The sequence below is a fragment of the Syngnathus scovelli genome, chromosome 9, assembly GCF_024217435.2.
Source record: "Syngnathus scovelli strain Florida chromosome 9, RoL_Ssco_1.2, whole genome shotgun sequence".
Classification (NCBI taxonomy): domain Eukaryota; kingdom Metazoa; phylum Chordata; class Actinopteri; order Syngnathiformes; family Syngnathidae; genus Syngnathus; species Syngnathus scovelli.
The window spans coordinates 386,642-409,613 of NC_090855.1; the positions used below are offsets into that span (position 1 = coordinate 386,642).

The 22,972-nt window shown below is 47.3% G+C and overlaps 4 protein-coding genes and 1 long non-coding RNA gene across 11 annotated transcripts; 1 reads left to right on the plus strand and 4 right to left on the minus strand.

The window, feature by feature from the left end:
- The first annotated feature begins 500 nt into the window (after positions 1–500).
- On the plus strand, positions 501–2,991 carry LOC125975006 (uncharacterized). The gene is made up of 2 exons (XR_007483813.2): positions 501–802; positions 1,509–2,991. It is a non-coding gene; the product is annotated as an uncharacterized lncRNA (long non-coding RNA).
- Positions 2,184–13,612, minus strand: stk40 (serine/threonine kinase 40). Of its 4 annotated transcripts, none has more exons than XM_049730004.2 (11): positions 13,380–13,612; positions 9,166–9,295; positions 8,588–8,673; positions 8,136–8,279; positions 7,552–7,776; positions 7,413–7,465; positions 6,203–6,318; positions 5,287–5,431; positions 5,093–5,212; positions 4,922–5,006; positions 2,184–4,845 (listed from the first exon to the last, which is right to left on the minus strand). In XM_049730004.2, exons 2-11 carry the CDS (start codon positions 9,284–9,286, stop codon positions 4,630–4,632), a joined length of 1,311 nt encoding a protein of 436 aa, XP_049585961.1. In that variant the 5' UTR covers positions 9,287–9,295; positions 13,380–13,612; the 3' UTR covers positions 2,184–4,629. The 4 variants fall into 4 exon arrangements, with proteins under 4 accessions (XP_049585961.1, XP_049585959.1, XP_049585960.1 ...); XM_049730002.2 differs by lacking the exon at positions 13,380–13,612 and adding an exon at positions 9,888–10,904; XM_049730003.2 differs by lacking the exon at positions 13,380–13,612 and adding an exon at positions 9,551–9,856.
- Positions 13,613–14,681: 1,069 nt separating this feature from the next.
- Positions 14,682–17,707, minus strand: oscp1b (organic solute carrier partner 1b). 2 transcript variants are annotated; one of them, XM_049730009.2, is made up of 10 exons: positions 17,472–17,706; positions 17,215–17,369; positions 16,899–17,066; positions 16,754–16,834; positions 16,533–16,636; positions 16,071–16,199; positions 15,894–15,963; positions 15,572–15,711; positions 15,443–15,506; positions 14,682–15,279 (listed from the first exon to the last, which is right to left on the minus strand). In XM_049730009.2, the coding sequence occupies exons 1-10, from the start codon at positions 17,581–17,583 to the stop codon at positions 15,151–15,153; spliced, it is 1,152 nt and encodes a 383-aa protein (XP_049585966.1). In that variant the 5' UTR covers positions 17,584–17,706; the 3' UTR covers positions 14,682–15,150. The 2 variants fall into 2 exon arrangements, with proteins under 2 accessions (XP_049585966.1, XP_049585965.1); XM_049730008.2 differs by having other exon boundaries at positions 17,215–17,707.
- A 462-nt stretch (positions 17,708–18,169) lies between these two features.
- Positions 18,170–20,202, minus strand: LOC125975001 (cornifelin). 3 transcript variants are annotated; one of them, XM_049730027.2, is made up of 5 exons: positions 20,068–20,154; positions 19,199–19,274; positions 18,976–19,101; positions 18,762–18,898; positions 18,170–18,347 (listed from the first exon to the last, which is right to left on the minus strand). In XM_049730027.2, the coding sequence occupies exons 2-5, from the start codon at positions 19,218–19,220 to the stop codon at positions 18,243–18,245; spliced, it is 390 nt and encodes a 129-aa protein (XP_049585984.1). In that variant the 5' UTR covers positions 19,221–19,274; positions 20,068–20,154; the 3' UTR covers positions 18,170–18,242. The 3 variants fall into 3 exon arrangements, with proteins under 3 accessions (XP_049585984.1, XP_049585985.1, XP_049585986.1); XM_049730028.1 differs by lacking the exon at positions 19,199–19,274 and having other exon boundaries at positions 20,068–20,202; XM_049730029.2 differs by lacking the exon at positions 19,199–19,274 and having other exon boundaries at positions 18,976–19,121; positions 20,068–20,189.
- On the minus strand, positions 20,157–22,799 carry mrps15 (mitochondrial ribosomal protein S15). The gene is made up of 8 exons (XM_049730021.1): positions 22,557–22,799; positions 22,092–22,160; positions 21,938–22,013; positions 21,791–21,839; positions 21,620–21,704; positions 21,456–21,514; positions 21,014–21,205; positions 20,157–20,618 (listed from the first exon to the last, which is right to left on the minus strand). Exons 1-8 carry the CDS (start codon positions 22,657–22,659, stop codon positions 20,526–20,528), a joined length of 726 nt encoding a protein of 241 aa, XP_049585978.1. The 5' UTR covers positions 22,660–22,799; the 3' UTR covers positions 20,157–20,525.
- Positions 22,800–22,972: the final 173 nt, after the last annotated feature.

Genomic DNA, 22,972 nt, shown 5'->3' on the forward strand with positions numbered 1-22,972 from the left:
GCTTTCGAAATATGTAGTCGAATGGACTTGACTGTGCTGAGTGGGCACATCTGAGACTTATTACAACCAGCAATGACAGCGGCATTTTTTTTTCTCCGCAGGCCTCTGCCCTGGCCTGGCCTGGCCTGGCCTGGCCTGGCCTGCCTGCAGCGGAATGTGCACCGTTCCATTTGATTCTGCCGGGGCTCACAATAGAGCCGAGGAGCAGACAGTCAATAAATCAGTTGTAAACAAAGAGGAAGACACCCGACTAACTAAAAGCCAAATTTAAATGCTGCACATTAACCATCATCGTCAAGCATAAACTGTGCCGTCAATAGAATTTCAAGTGAAGTGCATTCAGGCTCTCTAATAACGTGGAATGTTCGGAATATTTGCAATCAAAGAACAGGAAATCAAATTCCCATTTGGGGAGAAAACACATCCACATGCAGCTGCTCTGTTTCAAGGGACGGCAGGCAGGCAGGCAGGCAGACTGACTGACTGAATGAAGAAAAACATCAGCAGAGCTGTCATCTCCCACAGTACGCCTGCCAACCGTCAGTCCAGTTCTGCACATCGGAACCGGCTGCTTGCACACACACACACACACACACACACACACACACACACACACACACACACACACACACACACACACACACACACACACACACACACACACACACACACACACACACACACACACACACACACACACACACACACACAGGTCTCCTTGTTCACCTGGCATGCCCAACAAGAGCTCCCATTGACAAATTTGACGGGGTCGCCCTCCTGGACGTGGAAGCAGATGTTCAAGGTAAGCGGGATGGATTTTTTTTCACTCATTTTCAGACTGATTGACAGATAGTGAGGGAAGAAGGGACAAAAAAGGTAGTCATTCCCTCCAGACCGCCTGGGTTCCATAAAACCAACAAAGTCCAAAGGTCCCCAACACACACCAAAAAATGAAATATCCATCCGAAACTATTCTCATAAAGTTTTTACATGATTTTTTTTTTTCCCCAAGACTTCATGCAAAAACTGCAACGTCAACAAAAGCCGAGAGTCTGTTGGTCAACTTTTATACTAAAATGCCTCGAGGTGCTTTTCACATCCACTTTCTTTGTCATCGGCAATAACAGCAGGCAAAATGAAAAAATGAGTGTGGCCAAAATGAAAAAGGAGTCCCGAATTATTATGATTATTATCGTAACAGCTGTTTATCTGCTTAGCTCCTTGTAGATGGACTGTAAGTGCATTTCAGCGGAGATGTTGCCAGTATTGTCACAATGCTGCGATTCTCATCTTTGAGGAGCCAGGCGACTATAATTCATATTCAGCATATCAGCTGCAAAAATATGTTCTCCCCCCCCCCCCCGACATTTTGGAGTGAATTCTAATGGATATTACATGCCGTCAATTTGTAGTTTACTGCAACTCCCAATGCTGTCTACCTCATTTTTAAGGCAGCTATAATTCATATTTCGCTCAAACTGTATTTTCTTTTTCCCGTGGTCACACAGGAAATTCATTCGAAATAAATTGAAAGGACATGACCTTGTGTTTCACTGGCGACTGTCCCAACGTCAGATGGGAGACTGCAGCCAAAACTGAGTCGCTGACCCAAATAAGGAGAAAGTCAACAAAAAAAGGATGGATGGACGGACGGACGGACGGACGGATGGTACTGTAATATAGGAACTATAACTATGAACTTCCTTTTTTGGGTCTGCTTGGATATTTAATTGATTTAATTTGTCATCCAGATGGATGTCTGTCACCAGAATGCACAACTTCAACAAAAAAAGCTCTCCAGGGGAATGAGGCAACAACATTGCAGATGCGTGACGTACTTGGAGCCGAGGTTCTTTTCTAGGCTCAGCTGCTCGGGCCTCATCTCCGTCCGTGTACATATCGTTAGGCGCTAAATGGTTCAAATCAATATAAAATACAATAACAACTTATTAAGAAATTCAACTCAATCACTAAATGACATCACATTTAAGCACTTCCATGATTTTGACCTTTCCAGTCCCATGAAGCTGCACTATTTAATTTAATGTCATAATAAATACAATATATACTGACTAAAAAGTTAACAAAATATGGAAAAAAAATCAAATGAAAGGATAATTTGAGAAATTCCGCCACCTGCTGGCCAAAAGTAAGACTTGCAATCACCAAACAACACAAGCCTCCTTTTTTTCCATATCAAAGTTTATTGCTGACATGCATGGAGTTTCTGATGAAGTAGAAAAATATGTTTGTTTATTTTATACAAAGATGATTTCCCAACTGTACAATAATGTCATTGTGTCTCGAGATGCCCCCAAAGATGAGCGAGCAGTTTACGAGACAACCACCAAAACACATCTGCCTTGTCAAATGAGCGCTTGAAACACGTCAGCAATATGTCTGAACTAAACCCAACTACAGTACTTCAAAGCCGGTGGGGGTAGTTTGCCCCCCAAAAAAAAAAGAAAGAAAACAAATATTGAAAAAAAAACATGCTACGAAAAAGGGTGAAATGTTTTTGGGTGGGAGGAGGACACAGTTGGCTTTGTGGGAATTCATTAATGCAGTTTTGCTACTAGTCCCAAATAATGGGGGAAGATTCAAATATTACTACAAAATCAGGAAGGAAAATCATTTGCAGGGTGGAGAATAAATATATATTTTTTATATATTTAAAAAAAAAAAATCAGTGGGATGGATGAAGCTGAGGATTTTGCTACAAAACGAAATTGTCCAATAAAAATAGTGAAAATGTCTGAAATACTTTTTTAGAAAAGGCGTGTCTGGAGATTTCTAGAATTTTTGCAAAAGAAATGAGAGGATTGAACCAAGTATAGTCAATCCACTGGGCAGAGAAGTGTGGCAGCAACATCATGCAACATTTCACTTCCACATTGCGTTACTTTCATGCGTTTCAAACCACAGTGGCAACACAACTGCAAGCCAAAAACAAACTCCAAAGAGCAGGGGGGGGGGGGGGGGGGGGGGGGGGGGGGGCGGAGCAAAAACATTTACATTTAGTAAAGTACACTAGCGCTAATTACCATCTCGTGGGCCGTTTTCACTTCACATCAGTATTTCGGTTACTACGACAATACCGAGATGGAATTCACACTCATCGTCCAAATGGGGATCATTCGAGAGAAGGAAGAAAGAAAGAAAGAAAGAAAGAAAGAAAGAAAGAAAGAAAGAGTCAAAATCCATTCTAATCATTAGTGTAAGTCAGAGTAGCTTAAATGGTGTCAATATGGCAAGAAATGCAGATGTACTTTTGTTAGCTTGGAGCTACCTTTCACCATTGATGCAGATTTGGGAGAGAACAATAAATAAATATCCACCTTGAAATTGCAAGTGAATGAGGTTGGGATGCAAACATAAATAATACAAAGTGGGATTGAGCCCGCGGCAACGTCGCTTAACAGTCGCCGCTAGGCATAGCTTCACGGAAAAGTTCAACAAAAAAAAAAAGGATGGTGTAAATCGTCACCGCATTCCAAGGCAACAGTGGGGGGAAATAACAAGCAAAAAGAAATATTACAGTATGGATCACCAAGCACCTACAAAGTGGAATCATACACGCGTGTCGACGAGGGGGCCGCTAATACACAAGCAAGGGTGTTGGTCTGCCTTTCACAGTGTGCCAGATAAGAAAAACAATTTGGAGGCTTTTCCACCGCACGCTACCCGGCCGGCGCTCGGCTCTACTCGCCAATAGCGCCGGCCGGGTACGAGCAAAAGTCCGTTTTTGCTCTCAGGTCCGTGCCTTCTTGTACTCCAGCCGCTACGGCGGCGTGGAAAAGCGTCGCCAGAGCGGAGGATAGCTTAAAAGATGGCCGGCCATCTCGGCGGCGCACGCTCATGGCTATGCAAACATGTCAAAGTGTCATTCACATTCATACCGGAAACAAAAACACACTTTTCATCCGTCGCTCATCACACGGCCTGGAAGCCTTTTCAATTCCCAATGAGGTGCTGGGTACCAGTTCCGTGGCGTTTCTCAAGTTTTTTTGGCTGTGGCACCGAGGAGGAGGCGGCGGCGGCGGCGGCGGCGGCAGCCAACATTTGGGCCTCATCGGGGGTCTTGGCGTGGCGACTTCCAGGTCCTCCGCACGCTAGCTGCCTGACGCTAGGAAAGAGATCTCCGCAGGGACGAGACGACCGGTACCAAAGCGTGTTTCCGTGTAGTCCGTCTTCAATAGAATAATAGAAATGCTACTCCAAGGTCAGAATGAGTCAAAGAAAAAAAAAAAAAAAAAGAAGCTTATTCCATTCCATCCCCTCCCCTCCCCTGGCAGAAAACCACTCGAGTGAGCCGGTTTGTCCTTTCTCTCCCCGGAGCGAGCGCGACGGGCAAATGGTGAACGTCGTCGGTGGGATTGTAGAACAACACAGAAGAAGAAGAGACGGAGAGGTAGATTGATTTGAAGGTTTTCCAAAACGGGGCCGACAGTAGAAGGAAGGAAGGAAGGGAGGGAGGGAGGGAGGGAGGCGTGACGGGAGGGGCTGCTACATGATGGCGCTCCCGCGGCCGGCACCGCTGACAATGTCGTGCTGGAGGCTTGCGCGGTAACCCAAAGGTGGGCCTATCTTTGGCAGTTCCGCCCCGTTCTGTTTGACCCGGCCGGCTTTCTACTTGCGGAGGAAGCGCAGCGCCAAGATGGCGGCGTCCAGCGGGCTGACGGGCTGGGCGTCGTGGCCCAGCCGCCGCACGGGCGGCAGGCTGTTGAAGTGACGCTTGAGGAAGCCCTTGGCCTCGTGGAAGGTGTTCTTCTCCTCGGCCAGCAGCAGCTGCTGGCGCATGTAGTGCTCAAACTCGTACTGCGACGATTCCTCCGTCACTTTGGCCTGCCACCGCCACAAAAACACCGCCTTGGGACTTTGGTTCTTGTCGTGTTAAGCTGGAGCCAAGAACCCGTTTTACCTCTTGCAGATGCTCCGGGTGGTTGAGTTGATCGTCGATATCCGGAACCACCTGCAGCGGGCCGCTCAACGCCGAAACCGACTGCCTGCGACGGAACGACGACGAGTCCTCGGTTAGCGTCGGGAAATTCGATCCGAGGCCCCTTTCGTGGTACCGCCCCGCGGCGCTTACCAAGAGGCGATGATGTCACCCAGGGACTCCAACACCTCGCCGGCCGTCAACCTCTGCTGAGGGTCGAGCACCAGCAGCTTCCGGATCAGACAAACCGTGTTGTCGGACACGCGGCCATCTCTGCGGGGCGGCGCATTTACGTTAGGTGCGCCGTGGTGAATCAAAACGTTCAGGAAGCCATTCGAGTGACTCACTCTGGGATGGAGTACTCGGCGGCCTTGATCTTGCGGAAGAGCTCTTGAGGTATGCTGTCGTAGAAGGGGAACTGGCCGTACAGCATGGTGAACAGGACCACGCCCAGAGCCCACATGTCGCTGGGCTTACCGCGGTACGGGCGACCTGCAAAAGCGCACGCGGGAGGTGTTCCAATAAATATCGCCCACCGGGATGCCAAATACTTGTAGGGGGGTGGGGGGTTCAATTCTAAAAGCTAACATCCCGCCAACATGCTCATGAGGCCCAAGCACAAAGTCAACTTTGACCCTCGCTGACTCTGGGTGATAAGCGAGTTCCCGTCATGGCGGCGGGCAATGATTAACGGGATGAGTAAAGGCAAACAAGTCGGGTCGCTGTGCATTTACACTTTCCACATTCAGGTGAAGTTGTCCGATCAGCTGACACTAGTGAGGAGGATGGGGGGGGGGCTGTCACGCCATATGCGGGCAATGTTAAGCACACACACCAAGACAAAGAGACACACACAAACACTCACACACACACACACACAGTAGTAGCGAGTACATGGGAGAAGTTTCCCTCCAGTGAGTCATGGCTGAGTGAGTGAGTGAGTCACTCACGCTTGCTTTTAATTGCGCGCCAGTCACGTTATCGCACTTTGTTCGCACACAAACCGTCAACATTGACTTCTCGTGTCGTAAAGCCGGGCAATTGCGCGCCAGCTTCTTCTTTTGCTTGAAAAGAAGCCGTGTCACAAACGATAAAGGCGCTTCCCCCAGGCACGCCACGCCACGCCACGCCACGCCACGCAGCCATGATCAATGGGTGCTTTCTTTAGTCCCGCGTTGCAAAAGCAGCCCGCTCTAACCGGCTGGGCCGACAGGCGTTACGCAACGGACATGTCAAAATGTGGCTTGCGCGGGCGACGCTCACCGCTTAGCACATCGGGGCTGATGTAGGCGGGGCTCCCTCGCTGATCTTTGAGCAGGTCGTCCTCGCTCACCAGGTGTTTTCCTAAGCAGAAGTTGGTGATGGTGATTCGGTGCGTCCTGCAACAACACACACACACACACACACACACACCTATAAATTCACAGCGCCGGAGAATAAAACCTGTTCTTGATGTCTTTGTGCGCTGTGATCGAAACGAATGACTCATAGAGTGATGATTCACTCCACCGCCAAGTATCTGGCGTCTTTTACAGGGAAAGCTGTTTCGGTTTCCAGCAAAACTGTATTTTAGAATAACGTTGATTGATTGTATTGTAATTGATCACTGGCTGAATCAGCAAGAAAATGCATTTCAAGCGAAGGCATTGTTTCAGGCTATTGGAGGTCCAAATGAATGATGAATCTGCTTGATAAGGAAAAGAGAGAGAAGAAAAAAGAAGCAAAACCAGAAAAGGCTCAAACAAACAGATGAGTCAACTGGCGTCTGAGGATGATTGTTGCTTAGCGAGCCTGCGGGCGATGAGCTGATTTGGATTTAGAACACTAAACAACGTGCAGAAAATGCACAGCGCGCACCCACGCCACATATGTGAAACCTTTCTCCAGACACGCGCTTCCAAAAAAAAAAAAAAAAAAAAAGGTCATCAGCTTCCCCTTCGTCTTTCTCGCTTTCACACCGCACACGCAGGCATTTGTTCCGGCCAATTTCAGTTTCGGTCTGAGTTTCTTTCTCCCTTGCCCCCGCGTTTGGACGACGTCCTCGGCATAAATGCGTCCTTTGCTCTTTTGTCCTCGGGCATCACGCCGCCGCCGCGCAGCATTGAGGACTTGACGGGAAAAGTGAAAAAGGATATGACCAAAAGAGACAAATTGCATGGACAATGGAAGCCGGAAAAGCGGGCCAGCGGGAGGAGGCTAAATAAATGACGACTGTGTGTGTGTGTGAGTCAGCTGTGAGCTATGGGCCCTTATGGCGGGCCTCTCCTTTGTCTCCAGCGGGGGACAAAGTGTTCCATTGCACTTGAACATCACTGCCGCCGCTGGGGTCAACGGGGTGAGCGGACAACTCAAAAATAAAAGATCATGCAGGAAGTTCCGCACCGGTGACTTTGAGTGTGTGTGTATGGCTTTATTAAACTGTGGTCTGGCCTGGTTAGTGACATGGGAGGCAGCCAATCAGATTGGCCCTTACCGTTTGTTCAGCACCATGTTTCCCAGCTTGAGGTCTCGGTGCACGATGTTCTTCTGCAGACAGGAAAAACACGCAGTCCCGTCCGTCAGTACAAATGGAACATTTCCCACGGGACAATAGAAGCAAACCGGCCGCCCACCTTGTGCAGGGCCTCCACCACGCGCACCACGTCGTAGAAGATGATGATGGCCTCGCGCTCGCCCAGCCGCTTCTCCTTGATGACGTAGTGCTGCAGGTTGATGAGGTCGGCCGTCTTGTCGCTGAAGTCGTGCGCGCACAGGCAGTCCAGCACCAGGCAGATGCGCTTCTTCATCTTGCGCGGCTTGTTGGCCTCCGGGTCCTCCACCATTTCGTAGGCCCGGTCCTGCAACAGCGGGACCCAGACTCGGGTGTCACCTTTCAACTTCCCCTTAGCAGGCTCTCTAAAAGCAGAGCTTTCATTGATTTCTCTATGCCTTTTATTTATTTATTTATTTGTATTTATTTTTTGCTCCGCTCCGGCCGGCACTTCTGAGAGCTTCTATGGTCTTGATCTCCCGGCGTAATCCCATCAATACGGCAGACGTAAATGAATCAGAGCGCAGGGTGTGAGGAGACGGGAAGATGGAACAATAACAAAGTTAGGGGGGGGCAATAGTGTGAATGGATGAGGCTGCGAGGAGTGAATGACGGCAGAAGCTCATTGAGGAAAAACACTTTGCGCTGGCTGAAGCTGGATGCTACCTGGAAGAGGCCGTGATGGTGGACCACACCGTCTTGGTTGTGCAGCAGGGACAGGAGGGAATACTCGGTGTGCAGCAACATCTTGCCCTGCCTCTCCTCCTGCGTCTCGCCGGCAGAGTCCGCTCGCTCCTCCAGCGTCAGGATCTGGCCAAAAAAAAAACAACAGAGAGGAGACGTCGGGGTCAGACTGCGGGGGCAGCTTTGACAGTTTACTGCCACTTGAAGAAACGTTTAAATGTCGACAGGACGCCAACTTGATCCGAGAAGCCAGACAGTCGCCCGAAGCTGATCGCCGAGGCAACGGGGCTGCCTGAGTTTAGTCAAATTAAAAAAAAGGTTGTAACAATATCCGCAACCCCCCAATAAACACAGAGCGGTTTGTCCGTGCCAGGCCGTAAAGCGAACGGCAACAAAACGGAAGGTGAAAAGTTCGCACGCACGCACGCACGCACTTTGAGCTGGTAGAAATCGTCGCTGCCGTCTTTCCTGGCCAGACACTGCACTATGCTGGGTACTGGTGAGTTGCCCAGACGAGGCCCTGCAAAAAAACAAACACAACAGCTGCATGACCAAAAGGCCGGCAACATACTGGCATGTGTGCTCGTTTGAAAAAGAAAAAAAAAAGCCGGGCGTCTTGTTTATTTTGCCGCTTTGCAGATGGCTCAGAGAGTAAAAACAAAAGGGGGAGGGGGGGGGGGGGGGGGTGAGAAGTACATACATCTTTGTGTCAGCGCCGACCTGTGTCATGGTGATCAGCAAAATTCTTTGCATACTCGTCTCAGGCGTGCGTATACACAGACGCCATGTGACTCTTTGATACACACAAGCACGCACGCACGCATGCGCACACACAGCGTCCTAGCACTCTGTCCTAAAAACAACCCACTGGCGAGCCAAGCTCAAGTTCAACCGGAGGCTTGCTTTATCAATTTAACACCCCCACACACACACACACACACACATCCTCTCTGGGAAATGGACAGGTCTTTTTTTGTATGTGCGTTGGAGTTTTGCAGGGTGCCTTCCTTACCAAGGATGAAAGGCCCAGCTCGCTTGGCGTTGCTGCCCGAACTGTACACGGGACACTGCAGCTTGCCGGCCTTACTCGACGTCTCTCCGGCCCCTCTCTCCAACGCACGCCGCTTGGACATACTGGAGCTCTGCAGGGAGGGAGGGGGGGGAAAAAAAAAAAAAAAATGAAATCACAAACTGAATGATGGCACACCACGCAGCTATAAATAAGAAATAACATTGCAGCGGCTTCCGCGAGGATGAGACAATACCGAGAGCGCTTGGTGGATCCAGTGCGTGAAGACGAGTGAAAGGAGGTGACAGACAGCGCAGCTCCCGCCGGCTTATTTCAAAATGGCCCTCCCACACGTTTACAAACCCCACAGCGTTACAGCTCCACTCACCGAAGGGCCGCCCGTGCGGAGGACGACGCCTCGGCCCGGACCCCTAGCCGTCAAACAATCTCCCAATTTACATGAACGACCAGCATTTTCTCTTTCAAGCTTCCCCGATCCTTCCGCTCTTAATCTGCGCGTTCCATCCCAAAATCTGCCGTCTTATCGTCCCCGGGGTGACGGGCGGGCAGCCGAGCGGGCGCTGGACTAAAGCGGAAAAGCCCGCGACGACAATGACGTGACGCAAAAAACGAGCTGCGGCGGGCGGCGGGTGGAGAGGTATGCTTTGTTTGGAGCCACGCCGGCTTCCCGTAACAGGGAAGTAAGTCGGGGAGGGATGACTCACCGCTTTCGACTTCCAGTGCCGTCGGGTGGAGATCTGCCTTGAAATGCTCAGGTGATGACACCAAAGAGGACCAAACAAACGCTCCCCTCCCCTCCCCTCCCAGCGTGTGACGCGCATGTCAAACCAGCTCTGGAGGGTTTCAAGCGTGACAAAGGGCATATTTGTGTAAGTGTGTGGGAAATTGGATTGGGGGAGGGAGGGCATGACTGAGAAAATGTAACTTCCTCATTCGACCAATTTCGGTCCGTGTGAAACTACTGATCTCGTTCTACACCGTTTGCCTCATCCAAATTTGGGAAACACTTGATCTTGTACAAGCAGTTCAATTTTCATACAAAAAAACCCTGAAACAAAACTCAAATGGTCAGCTTGGCTTTTTTTTTTTTTTGTTTGCGGGTCCAAAAAGAAACAGGGAATTTGGCTGGAAAGTCCAAGCTTGGAGTTACACCTGACATCAGAATTTTTTTTCCTATTTGGTCTGCTTCCAAGTCTATTTGAAATGAAATTGAATGTAATTAATGACGCGAGCGTCACCAATATGCGGCGGCCACGTCACACTTTTCTGCGATTCAAAAAAATCCTAATTGCAGGGCTAATAAAGCCGACTTGACGTCACAATTGGAGGAAGGTGTTCAAATTAGCAGTTTCTATTTGCGTCCCATTTTAATCCTTATACCTATGAATAGAACGCGGACTGGAAAATGCTGGCTAATTAAGTTTCCGCTTTGTACCTGCTGACAAGAGCAGACGAGCGAGTCTGTTTATACGCCGTCCATCCCATTTGTTGTTTTCTACCGATTGCAGCCATTGGGTGCACACTGAAGCTCTGAAGGAAGGGTGACTCACACGGGCAGAATTCAAAGATTGTAATAAAAAGCAGATTGGACAGCATCACGAGCTTTGTGTGCGCCACAAGTGAGACACAGTAACTAAAGCAGGCAAGATTCTCGCGTGCATCCAACGGATGGATCATCCATCCATCCATCCATCCATCCATCCATCCATCCATCCATCCATCCATCCATCCATCCATCCATCCATCCATCCATCCATCCATCCATCCATCCATCCATCCATCCATCCATCCATCCATCCATCCATCCATCCATCCATCCATCCATCCATCCATCCATCCATCCATCCATCCATCCATCCATCCATCCATCCATCCATCCATCCATCCATCCATCCGCCAGTTGGCACTTTGGGCCCAGACCACAGGCAGGGACGGACGGTTGGCGGCCGCTGCCAATTCTCACTTCCGTGAGGCTTTTTTTTTTTTTTTGTGATCCCAGACAGCAGATTGTGTCATCGTGGTGTCTCTCTCGTCCATCTGTCCCCATCGCCGCTAGTCATCGGCCGGCGAGTCTGATGAGGCCAGGCTTTGTGACAGACAGCTTCGACGGCGCAAAGCGCCCGTGACACTAAGTCACGCTGACGAAGAGACCATCACGCTGACTCGAGCCAGCAGCAGCAGGAGCAGCAAAAAAAACCAACAAAAAGACAGGAAATCATATAACCACAGCACACTAATTGATTTTGGTAGACGGTGCAAAGTCTATTCGTTTGGTCTATCTCCTGTCAGTGCGACACGCCAACAGGCAAGAGCTCACGAAACAACAACATTTGAGCAATTCCTTCCAATCATCCATGCACCTCGGGGCAATGTAAATGATTGACTGGAAAGCGCTAGCTTGCTCGCTATTTAGCACAACAACAAGCTCCTCAAGGCAGCACATGGAGCTAGCGTTTTATTTCATTCTGACACAGTTGAAGCAAAGGTCAGAGCCGCCGCCGCCGCCGCCAAAATGCACCACGACCTAGATGACATCAGCGCCATGACGGCATGCGGCCATCTCTTTTCTCAACAAGTCTCGGGGATCACATTGCGGCAGACACAAGAGGTAGCGCAGGAGCGAGAGAGAGGCACCCGAAAATAGAATTGAATCAAACACACAAGGTTTCTAACGAGATCTGGCCACGTTGCCAAAAAACAAAACAAAAAAGCACACACTTGTTGGAGCCCAAAACAAAATGAAGGGCAAACTGCGCAGACGTGACACCACATTGCCAACGTCCTTTGATTGGCGGTCAAAAAGCCGCACATTTTTCCCACCCAATGGCCATTGGCCTTCTCCCGTCCTGTATTTTCTGTCAGTCAGACACAAAATGAGTGGCAAAACTGCTGATTCAGCAGTTTGGCACCTTTTGAGGTCGCTGGAAGTCCAACTCCGAGGCTTCTCCTGACTGAATGGCCATTCTAAGGAAGGGTCTTGGAATAACAATGGCACGTGGAGGCTCACATTTCCCGGTGCATTTGTACGGCGTCACCTTACCGCCGGTTAAATTTAGCCTGGCTGCTTCTTTGCAAAGACGAATCCACAGACACTTCAGCCACAATATTAGGGACACCTGCACCAACCCAAGTTGCTGCACTTCCAAAACAGTTTGTGCACTTCATTCAGCCTAAAGTCAACGGTTGTATCGTCGCTTAGCTTCTCCGTAGCAAATTGTTGCTCGTCCAGCAGAGTGGCGGCAGGTTACCTGCAGCCCAAGTGAGAAGCGGTACGGAAAATGGGCGGACAGATGATGAAAAATGACAGTTCTGTCACCTGTCGTCATCTGTGCCTACCTAAAACAATCCCGTTTCAAGCTACAAGCACTCCACCTCCAACTTGAAGACACCAGATACGGTTTTGCAATGAAGGAACCTAAGTTCACATTGTTTCACAAAAAAATGTATCAGGTTCACTTTTAGTTTCACATTTTGGGCTGTATTTGCCCTTCATGTACTCATTTAAAAAATCCAAAAGTTACAGTGCATGAGCATTCGTTTTCACCGAGGACTTGAGCAATGAATCACTTGGATGGATTGCGAGTTCCTCTCATTTGCTTTCATAACACTGTCAAGTGTTTTTGGGCTTCTCAACAAGCCCCTGTTGCACTGTTTGTGCCTTGACTCCTCACACTTGCGCAACAGAATCATAACAAGGGCATGTTTTATGAGCTGTATTGATTTATGGATTTCAGATGATCATGTAGCTGTACCTAACAAAGTGCCCCGGGAATCTTTAACCCGCAACAATCGATATCGAGTCGTTTTACTGGCCACTCAAATCCCTCCGCGAGCTGTTTACAACCTCAGGTGGAGCTCGAGAGAATCATCAATAAAAAGCCTATTGTATATTCTACTGAAATTCGCTCGGAACAAAAGTGAAGAATTCCTTAGGTTGGAGCCGCCAGCAACAGAGGCATGCAAAAACACAAAGGAGGCACGCTGCTCCACCACCACCACCACCACCACCGCCACCACCAAGTTTTCCGTGCAAACTACTTAGTTGGTGTAATACAGTGACGAATTGAGCACGTTGATTCCATTCGGCGGGCTTGCTAAAAGCTTCTATTGACCAGCGTCACGTTGGGAGCAGAGGCCATTTCAACAAAGTAACAAACATTACAGCTGGTTAGCACGAGGCTAAGTGGCTAGCTCACCTCGAGCCGAAACCGCCGGGTCGGTCAAAAAAAAAAAAAAAGTCTGGCGTCGTCCTCCGCCCTCACAACGTCGACATTTCTCGCGCAGGGTGGGTTGTGTGCTTGTCGACGGCTCCAGACGGACGGACCGCCGCGGGTCGGGTGGCTGTCGCCGAAAATGCAGCGATTAGGGAAGAAAAGCCTGCTCGCTCGCCGCTGATCGCATCTTTCCACAGCGACAGCGCCACCTGACAACGGAAGTGACGCACGGGCTCTTTGCAAGATTGACAGCCGGGCTCGACCAATCACGGGCGAGCTGCTGTCCGATAATGACATTTTGTTCAATTTGCGTCATGGAACAGGATGCGATTACATCATCGTGTAAAAGCATTGCAAACTGGGCAACACAGCAGGAGATGATGGCTTCATCATTTGGACTACTGGCAAATGATTGAATCAAATATCTTAAAATACATCAAACCGTTTCGCAATATTTTATTGTCATATACTCATTACCTATACAGTATAATCACTATATTAAATACAGGTATATTACCTATATAGATAATAATATACCTGTATTTAATATACGTACGTCTATACAAAAAAGGAGCTGAGCTATACAGCTATTAGACGTCACTTCTGTAAAAAAAAAAAAAAAAGGTCACTGTTAGTTACTCAATGACTCCGTTTTGAATGATAGTTTCTAATAGGCGTTTATAAAAATGGCGTATCACGTCTCAATTCCAACCACATACCACAAGAAAAGAGCAGCCTAAATGGCAGAGGCTTTATTTAAACCCCTGTGACTCAGCAATGCATTGGCCCTAAGCCACATTAAGGATGTGCATTATTAATTCATGAGTCATATTACATGTACTATCATAGCAGAACAAAGAAACATATTACTTTCAGACTTTTGCAGGCTGGATCAGGCCCATGGGCTTTTGAGTTTGACACCAGTGCTACAGGTTGAGTAGTTTTGTTTTTCATTTTCCTTCTTCTTTGCAATGGTCACAAGAATGAGCTGGGCGTCCAAGATTCGATCCGGTAACTGTCTAGACTTGCCCCGGAAATGCATGCATGGCTTCGTAGTTTCTTTTGCATGCTGATAACCTCATTGCAACTATTTCACGCGGGTGAAATTGAGGTATGAGCCTGAAAATATTGTGACTAAATGGTAGAATACATTTCTGTGGATTAGAAAATGATATGAAAAGCCTTTTCAAGGACGCTGCTGCTCCTAAACTAAATGTAAACATTTACAACAGCGCTCTCTACTGGCTCATCACATACATACACACACACACAAATCAAACCACATCTGTAAAAGGTCATTTTATTTTTGGAACTGCTATATTGCAGAAATATGCACATCTAGTCAGAGAAAACCGTACATAAATACAACTATTACGGAAACATATTTACACGTTTTGACATTGCAACAAGTTTCATGTCAAATGACATAGTACTTTCCCTCCTGAGCGCGTATCGTAATGTCGCAGCATCAAAATTGGATTACAATTGGGTTCGAAAAGAGCACTTGGGATGACGGAGCCGTATTATATGAAAACGATCCGATAAAAGGTCCTTTTTAAAAAATGTCGGTGCCTGAATTAGCCACCGATTCGGATATGACCCGCATGGCGTAGTTTACAACGTTTTGGTGGTGTCCAAATTGGCTGTGGGCCATTCAGCCCGAATGTAGCACAATCCCGACCGACACAGGGAGGAGAAGAACCAGAAGGTTGCCTGTGCATCCCTTTCGCCGCTCCATCCTAACCCAACGGCGTCACAGACCATCCATCATGGCCAGGAGGTCGTCTCCTTTGCCGCAGTCACTCGGGGATCGCTCAGGTGACTCCCGAGACCCGCTGAACTCACCCATGATCTTGGCCAGCTCGGCGTTGGCTGTTTGGTCCTGCCCGGCCGGGAAAATGCTTGTTACTGTTTTCAAACCCTACCGTGTCTGTGTGAGGTGCGGGTGCGATTTATGTCCACTTGAGGTCGCCATTTGAATACGTTAATATGAATATGTCAATAAAGGGGACGGCCTGGTGAGTGACAAAAGAGAAAAGCAATACCTTTGTAGCTTGGATGTTGATGAATCCATACGACAGCTCATCCGGTCTGGATATTAACGCCTCTCTGTGGCAACACCCAAAAAAATGTTTGTTTTGATTGCAACGTCATCGTCAGATTCAGGTACTTACTCTTCCTCCTCGTCGGTTGCGAACAGGTTAACCCGGAAATCGCTCTCGGCATTGCCGGCCTTGTGGCCTTCCAAGCCTCCCATCAGTTTGGCTAAGAGGTTGAGCTCTTCTTTAGCTAGCGGGTTGGGAGCCAGGTTGACCTGGCGGCAACAAAATAGTTCATGTTTTTTTCCGCAAAGGATTTGGTTTGAATGTTGTTTCGATTTGAGTTTTTCGTATTTATTTATTTGGTAAACAAAACAGATGCTATAGATTCATTTAGTTAGGTTGGATTCAATATAATAACCTTGCTCGGTACCAATATTGTTTTTTTTATTTTTACCTTGGTGTGCTGAGCTGAGTGCTTGGAGGTTCCCGCGATGTGAGTTTCCACTGGACGGCAAACGCTGTACCTGTGAGGGCCACACCCGGAGAGGAAAATACAAAATTGGTGGAACACCGTAACAACATACTGGTCGTGTAAATCCTTTCAACTTGTTTTTGGTTGCAAAAGTCTCACATGTTTGTGCCCAGTTTGGTGACCCTGTCGCCAAACAGCTCAAAGGATCCTTCGCAGAGTGCAGCCGTGTAGTTTCCTCCATTTTTGAACTGCAGCCTGCCCGTCTCCTCGCCAGTGCAGCTATACATCCTAGAATATGCACACTCGTATGTTAACAGGTACATGGAAAAAATCCTGAATTATTCGACTTCCCCCCCATGCTTTGGGTTAGACAGTGACAACTATTCGACTGCAACTAGGTCTGGAAAGGTCTTCATTTTGTTTCGACTTCCATGTGCATAAGCCTTGAGCAACACAGCACAGCACAGCACATCACAGCACAGCACAAGTTGTCTAAAGTTAGAATTCAAAGGCCAGAAAGAGGGCTAATGCAATTAGCTCCACGCGGGCCGCCGACTTAAGCTTGACGTTGCAGCACGAGGGGAGAATCACAACATTCATCTAAAAGCCGACACATGTCACCTTATCGAGCCTGGAATTTGTGTCCCGTGAGGCACCGGACCGCTGATGGGGAGCACAAATCGGCCGTTGGAGTTCTGAACTTTGTCCTTGAGGAAAATAGATACCTGGCGGACAAGGTAGCAAAGCAAACGATATGATACAAACGCGTTTGCATCAAGGAGACAAGTCAGTGATTCTGCCATCCTGTGGCATTGACAGGCAATTGTTAGGAACCGACTTACCCTTATGTGCATGTCCTGAAAGAAGATGAGAAGAGTTTGTCTAACGAGCTGGAATTCGCCACTGGGTAACAGAGTGTACATCTAAACGAAAGAGATGCCGTCACTTGCCACCTAATGGCCACGGTGTTACAAAGTGTCGCCGCACCTCCATCAGTTGCTGATACGTCTCGTCCACCTGAGCCAAAATGCAAGGCGTGTCCTTGACAAATTCCCTGATGGCGTCCATGTGGTTGAAGGTGACCAGGAGGATGTCCCGCGGCCGAGGACAGAGGAGAACCTGGTACTTGAAGGCCATGGTCATCAAGTCGTACAGCTGTAATAATGCAAAACCGGGCTGAATCCAGATGTGATCAACATTGCACATTTGGTCACGGTTGAAAAATGCCATTGAGCGTTTGCTGCGGTAGCTTTCGACCATCTTACACGCGACGCAGTCCGAGCTCAACTATGCTCCCGCTAACCTTGTCCATGCTTGCTTGATTGAGCCTCATGATGGAGGCGTGGGCCAGTCTGTCAAAGACGGTGCGCAGCGCCTCCTTGGAATACAGCTCCTGGGGCTTGAAAAGCTCCTCCAGAAACTTCTTGTTAAACATGGTGGTGATGATGTCATTCATGACTAGTCGAGGATGAAAAGAAAGACAATACGGAAGATGAATGATAAAACTTTGAGACGTGTTGAAGCGGTTGTTTGTAGTCGGGCGGCCAAAAACCGAAGCACCTTTCTTAGCTTTGTCGGCGGGGATATTTTGAGCTCGTAGCCGCTGGTCCAGAATATAAAGCATTTCTCCACCGAGATTGATGAAGAGCAGCGGGAGTGTCCTCGACGACATGTCGGAAGGAATCTGGGGGAGAACAAAAAAAGAAGCTGAACAACAAACAGCCTGTTCGAAAACGCAGTCGAGGCAAGCTCGCTACTCGCTACTCGCTAGTGGCGAGGAATCGGTTGCTAATGCCTCCTCCGCCGTTGCCAGGCCACGGAGGGAGTAGCCAATCACAGCAATCAACGTCATCAAAACAGGAAGTTGAGCGACATTCCGGAAAAGGATGAGAACGCTTTATTAGTTTCTAAATCATTTATATCACAAAGTTAATGAAACGGTTTTAAATCAAGACAAGTATTTCTCTTTTTTCCGGAAAAAAGGTTTTGGATGCTTTTTTTTTAACCGTATTACGTTTCATAATCATGTAGTTATGTATGTATTGGTTGTGCAAATCAACACACCACACTTTTTTTTTTTTTTCATATGTGAATTTCAAGTTCACAAAACCCTCTTTATTATGATCCCAATGTGCATTGTTGAATTTCAGTGCAAATGCATTTCATTTACATTCCTCTTTGGTCAGCTGCAGAATTCTCTGCATGTGTCATTTGAATGAAATAAACAAATCTTTTGGGGTCAGGAACCTACACGATGATTTGTTTGAAAAAAAAAATCTTTATTGTATCTCTTCTTTGGGGCACAGGCGTTCCTTTGCGCTACCGTTGCCATTAGGGCACAGTTTCTCCATTCCGGATGCGGATCTCTCTGGCCATTCTGCACAACTCACAGAGGCCGCAGAAACACGACATGAGTGCGTCGTTGCAAACCGTCCCCTGCGAATAAATGAAAGGGCGCACATTATGGAAACGTGACTTACAACGTAACAGCTAGAGACCCAATGCTGCTTTCTGCCTGCCAGAGCTCTTTTTTTTTTCCATATCAAACCAAAGCAGGCCAAGACTTTACTCCATCCATTTCCATTCAAAAATTCCCTCACTGGTGCTCCTCATAAGTTCTCCCATTTCATTAAATGATACTCAAGGAGTGAAAATAATCATGAATTGCACCTCTTCCCATACCATCTTTAGACTAGTGGGAGCATTTTCAACTTTAAGACTTCCTTGCAACTTGCACATATTACTTAAGTGTTAAGACATTTGTCAATTGGCACCCCACTGAGCAACATTTCCTCCCTTGCGCAAGCAGTTAATGAAATCAAAGCACTTCTTCTCTGCACTTCCACATACCTGGATGCCGTACGTGAGCCTCATGTGAGTCCTCATAGCCGTCAAGCCGCCCGGCACGAAGCCCAAGCAGCAGTTTTCGCCGTACTTGTCCGCAGTGTAGCAGGCCAGGATGGATGGGCAGAAGCAGCCGAAAGCACCTGGTGGAGGAAAGACGGAATAACATTTGTGATGATTGAATTCCTTTTCCAACGTAGTATACAATAGTTCTACTCACAAATCAATAAATCGCTGCAGCAAGAGCAGAGGCCCGTGCTCCACTGCCCCACTTGGACGTTGGTGCCATAGCCGCCGGCGCCCGGTTGACTGGTTACCACTGGGTTGGACATGTGGGCCGCAGGTTCTGATGCATGGACAGTATAGCTATTTATTATCATGACAAGAAACAAGGACGTATTTACTACCACGACATTTTTTTCTTTGCAGGAGAGAACAATGACCTGAATCTGAATCCTGCCACATTGTTGTTGTGCTCTGCTCGTTTTTTTTTTCCACTTTACAGGGTGAGTAATAAGCCTATAAAATGAAGCCTGGTGTTATTTGGGCAGTCAGCAGATGAGCATTCACTTTGAGCTACCCTGCTTCGCATTGTATTTGCAGGCACGCGTGTCTTTGTGTGGGGGGGTGCTCTCTTAAAATTGTACAAAATAAAGTAAAACAAAATCCATTTCAATATTTCTATAGCTACATGAACACAAAATGATGAATTATTCAAATGTAGTAAATGAATTATTGAAATATTGTAAACGCTAAATTGATCCATTTAAATTCCCCCCCTAATAATGATCAAAATACAAACAATTAAGAAAAATAAATGTTGATTTTCCCACTTACACTGCATTTGTGAACATACAAACAATAAAATAACACACATTTTTTCATAATACAGAACATCTTTGAATACAGTCACAAAACCTTTCAAAATAAAACAATAGATGAAATGAATTTTCTCACCTTCAATCTAATTCATCGGTACATTTAGAATAATGAACATTTTTATTTCAAATAGACATCTTGTATATTTGTTTTTATTGCGATTTCTTCCGTGGATTTTTTTCATTTATTCTGTGGAGTGAAACATTTCTTCCGAAATACTACATATAAGGAAAAACTATCCAATTGACTCTAGGTCTAGAAACGAAAGTAAGTCTGTTGGCGAGAAAAAACGACTCGAGAGAAAAATGCATGATTATGTCGAGTATGCAAAACGAGCTTGCGACATGGATGAATTGCACGCATATTTTCTCGTTCAATTGAAACAGACCGTCGTTTCAGATTTTGCAGTGATGAAAAACAGAATGTGACTTACCAGAAGGAATGCGTGAGTGCGCACTGGCGTACTGGCCCCGAGCGAGCGAGCGAGCGAGCAAACTGCAGAGCTTGAGACCACACAGGAAGTTTGACGTTCAGGTTGAGAAACCTTTATTGGTGAAACTTAAACGGCTGAAAAGGATGACAAGATCTTTGCGGTGATTCTCGGATGAAACGGCGCAGCTTTTTTTGTTTTCCTCTTTTGCATCATTCACATAGTCCACTGAGAGGGATATTTTATGGAAACTTGATTTTTCAACGGCTTGCATGCCCATGGTTGTGTTTCTGGAGTGCAGTCCCACTTATCAAGTTTGAAAAAAAATGAAAAAAGTTGTGACAGTGGATTTTTTTTTCACCTGTGACTTTGCCGCGGGATGCATCAAAATGAACAGCGGGCTGTAAATGGGTCCCAAGGCTGTAGTTTGGACACCCAAGTGTTCTAACATGAAAAGGCATCTACTGACTGGCAGTTTGCGTCTCAGCCGTTTCCGCGCTTTGCTTCAGTTTCAGCTTCTGCTCGGCTTTCTGCTTCTGCACCTCCTGGAAGACCTGTGGGGGGGCGAGCATATGCGTGCGTGTCAGACAAAACTGAAAGCAGGCTTGCAGTTCCCACTCTTTCCACTGCAAATACGAATTAAAACATTAATATGACATAAAGTGGACCACCAGCATACTCGTGTTTCGGCCCCTCGGCATTTACGCAGTTTCTTTTATATTACAAAAATCTTTGTTTTTCATAGGAAATGCTTAGTAAAAGTTGATTTGTGTCTGTTCATTTTGTTGATCATATTTATTTCTGTATTTTCTGCAAAAAGAAAAAACTGATGGATGAAATGGAATATTCTGTCCAGAATAATGGATCAGTGTTTTGCCACATTTTGATGAAAGAAAAGATGGCATCCATGAGTGTTGACCAACAGGGGGCGACGCCTCGTGTTTGCTACCTTGATGCAGAAGGCTTTTTTGGCCAGCCAGCGTCGAGTGGCCCTCCTGTAGTACTCAGGCGGGAAGGTGTAGGTGATGCCCAGCTGCTCGCACACATTCTCAAAGGCGTCGTAGCGCTCCAGCCGCAGGTTCTTCAGCAACTTCTTCCTCTTGTCGATGGCCATGAGCATGCGTCTCTTGTTGGCCTTGTCCTATAAAACAGACGATGACGGCTCGTGTGGATAAAACAAATAAAACAAACAAACGTGAACACTAAGGCAATATGACTGTGTTGAAATTGTGGACATTTTCCGACCACAACCATCTTGTGCGTGGCATGAGTGACACAGGATATCCTGTAGTACCTGTGTGTGCGTGTGTGCGCGTGTGTGTGGTTTGTGTGAGAGAAACGACAGGAAGGAAACACGTTGACACAAATTTCTTATCACGTCATGAATTCACCTTGTGATGTTTGAGCAAGTGCTCCTGCAAGTTGCGGATTCTCGCCGTCAAAATGGCCACTGCAACAAGCACACGCACACACACCCACGAAGCGTCATTTAGCGCACACACTCAACCGTTTAAGTGTGCAGTGTGCGTGCGTGTGGCGGCAAAGACAAGCTCACCTTGAACTTCCACCGAGTTGCGGTCGCTCTCGTCCCGTTGCACCTTGGCAATCAGCTGCTCTTTTTTCAGCGCCAGCTTTTCACTCTGGACACAATCAATCAATCAATCAATCAATCAATCAATCAATCAATCAATCAATGTAGCTGTTACGAGTTATTCAAATAACTCACATGACTCGCCAACTCCAACGAAAGAAGTCTTTTGACAACATCGTCCGTCCTGCATTGGCAAACACGCACTTGTGTGAGAGCAGTCGACGTCATAGCTACACAACACACCCGCATCGGGAACGTGACTACTTGTGTGCGAGTGTTTACGTTTGAGCCAGGGGTACGGCGGCGTAATCCAACTTCAGCATAGCCGGAGAGAGGTCGCCGAGCTGGCTCTCGGGACCTGGAAGGCAGAGGATAGCAGACGGCGCAACGTGAGCCTTGAAGCCGAGCCCTAGCCATGTCATTTACAATGACGTACCTTGCACCTTTGTCTTTGCAGTGCGAGCATAACGTCGGGCTGGTGCTGCAAAGGCAAAGCTTCCTGACGCTGAAGACAAACAAGAAACATTGATTACTGAAGTCTGAAACAATCTTGTAAATGAACAATGTCAGTTACAACAATGTCAATTAACCGTCTCACGTGAACTATTCAAATGTTACCTTACGATGACAAATAATTACAGAGAACGCATCCTTGTATTACAATGTGTAAGTGTACCTAATGAATTGTCCAGCGACTGTGTCGTCCACGCATGCGCATTTCGTCGCATTTTGCTATAAGCTAACAATGCTACTTGTGAATGCTGCATTAACCTTATTGTTCGAGAGAGACGTTTCTTGGACTTGAGTAGCACACAACATACACACACACACACACACACATATATATATATATATGTATATACATATATAAGTCCACCCTCCATTTCTGTTGTCTTCTTACCGCTGCTGACTTTGTGCCCCGAGAGCAACGCCGGTGGGGCACTTTCCCTCAAAACGCCCACCGAACACCTCAGAGCGGTCCTTAGAGCTATATTCGACAACATGTTGTTGGTTTTAATTCACAAATGTGCCCGAAGCGAAGGAGATAGGGCAAATAGGAGAAGAGAACACTCGACCGCTAGATGTGTTCCGCCATATTGGTTAGACGCGAGCAGTCGTCGATCCTCGATCGAGGATTACGAAACGAACCCAGAACACATCGATTGGGAAAAGGGACGCTCCAGCAGACGCGAGCAGTCGTCGATCCTCAATCGAGGATTACCAAACGAACGCAGAACACATCGATTGGGAAAAGGGACGCTCCAGCACAACTACTCAACGCATGTACATTTTGATCAATCATTTAAAGAACTCTGA

Bases quoted from the DNA above. Each gene is read 5' to 3' on its own strand.
- stk40 (XM_049730002.2), bottom strand. From the start codon at position 10,091: ATGCCCTCCCTCCCCCAATCCAATTTCCCACACACTTACACAAATATG. The intron at 7,777-8,135 runs GTAGCATCCAGC...CCGCTGTTGCAG, and splicing joins ACCATCACGGCCTCTTCCAG to GACCGGGCCTACGAAATGGT. The intron at 5,432-6,202 runs GTGAGCGTCGCC...GCGCTTTTGCAG, and splicing joins CAGCCCCGATGTGCTAAGCG to GTCGCCCGTACCGCGGTAAG.
- oscp1b (XM_049730008.2), bottom strand. From the start codon at position 17,583: ATGTCGTCGAGGACACTCCCGCTGCTCTTCATCAATCTCGGTGGAGAA. The intron at 16,637-16,753 runs GTAAGTCGGTTC...CTTGTCCGCCAG, and splicing joins TTCAGGACATGCACATAAGG to GTATCTATTTTCCTCAAGGA. The intron at 16,200-16,532 runs GTGACATGTGTC...TGCATATTCTAG, and splicing joins CAAATTCCAGGCTCGATAAG to GATGTATAGCTGCACTGGCG.
- LOC125975001 (XM_049730027.2), bottom strand. From the start codon at position 19,220: ATGTGGCAGGATTCAGATTCAG. The intron at 19,102-19,198 runs GTCATTGTTCTC...TCCATGCATCAG, and splicing joins GTGGCAGGATTCAGATTCAG to AACCTGCGGCCCACATGTCC. The intron at 18,348-18,761 runs GTATGTGGAAGT...ATTTATTCGCAG, and splicing joins GGCTCACGTACGGCATCCAG to GGGACGGTTTGCAACGACGC.
- mrps15 (XM_049730021.1), bottom strand. From the start codon at position 22,659: ATGTTGTCGAATATAGCTCTAAGGACCGCTCTGAGGTGTTCGGTGGGC. The intron at 22,161-22,556 runs GTAAGAAGACAA...GTTTGTCTTCAG, and splicing joins GGGGCACAAAGTCAGCAGCG to CGTCAGGAAGCTTTGCCTTT. The intron at 21,840-21,937 runs GTAAACACTCGC...TTGCCAATGCAG, and splicing joins GCCGTACCCCTGGCTCAAAC to GACGGACGATGTTGTCAAAA.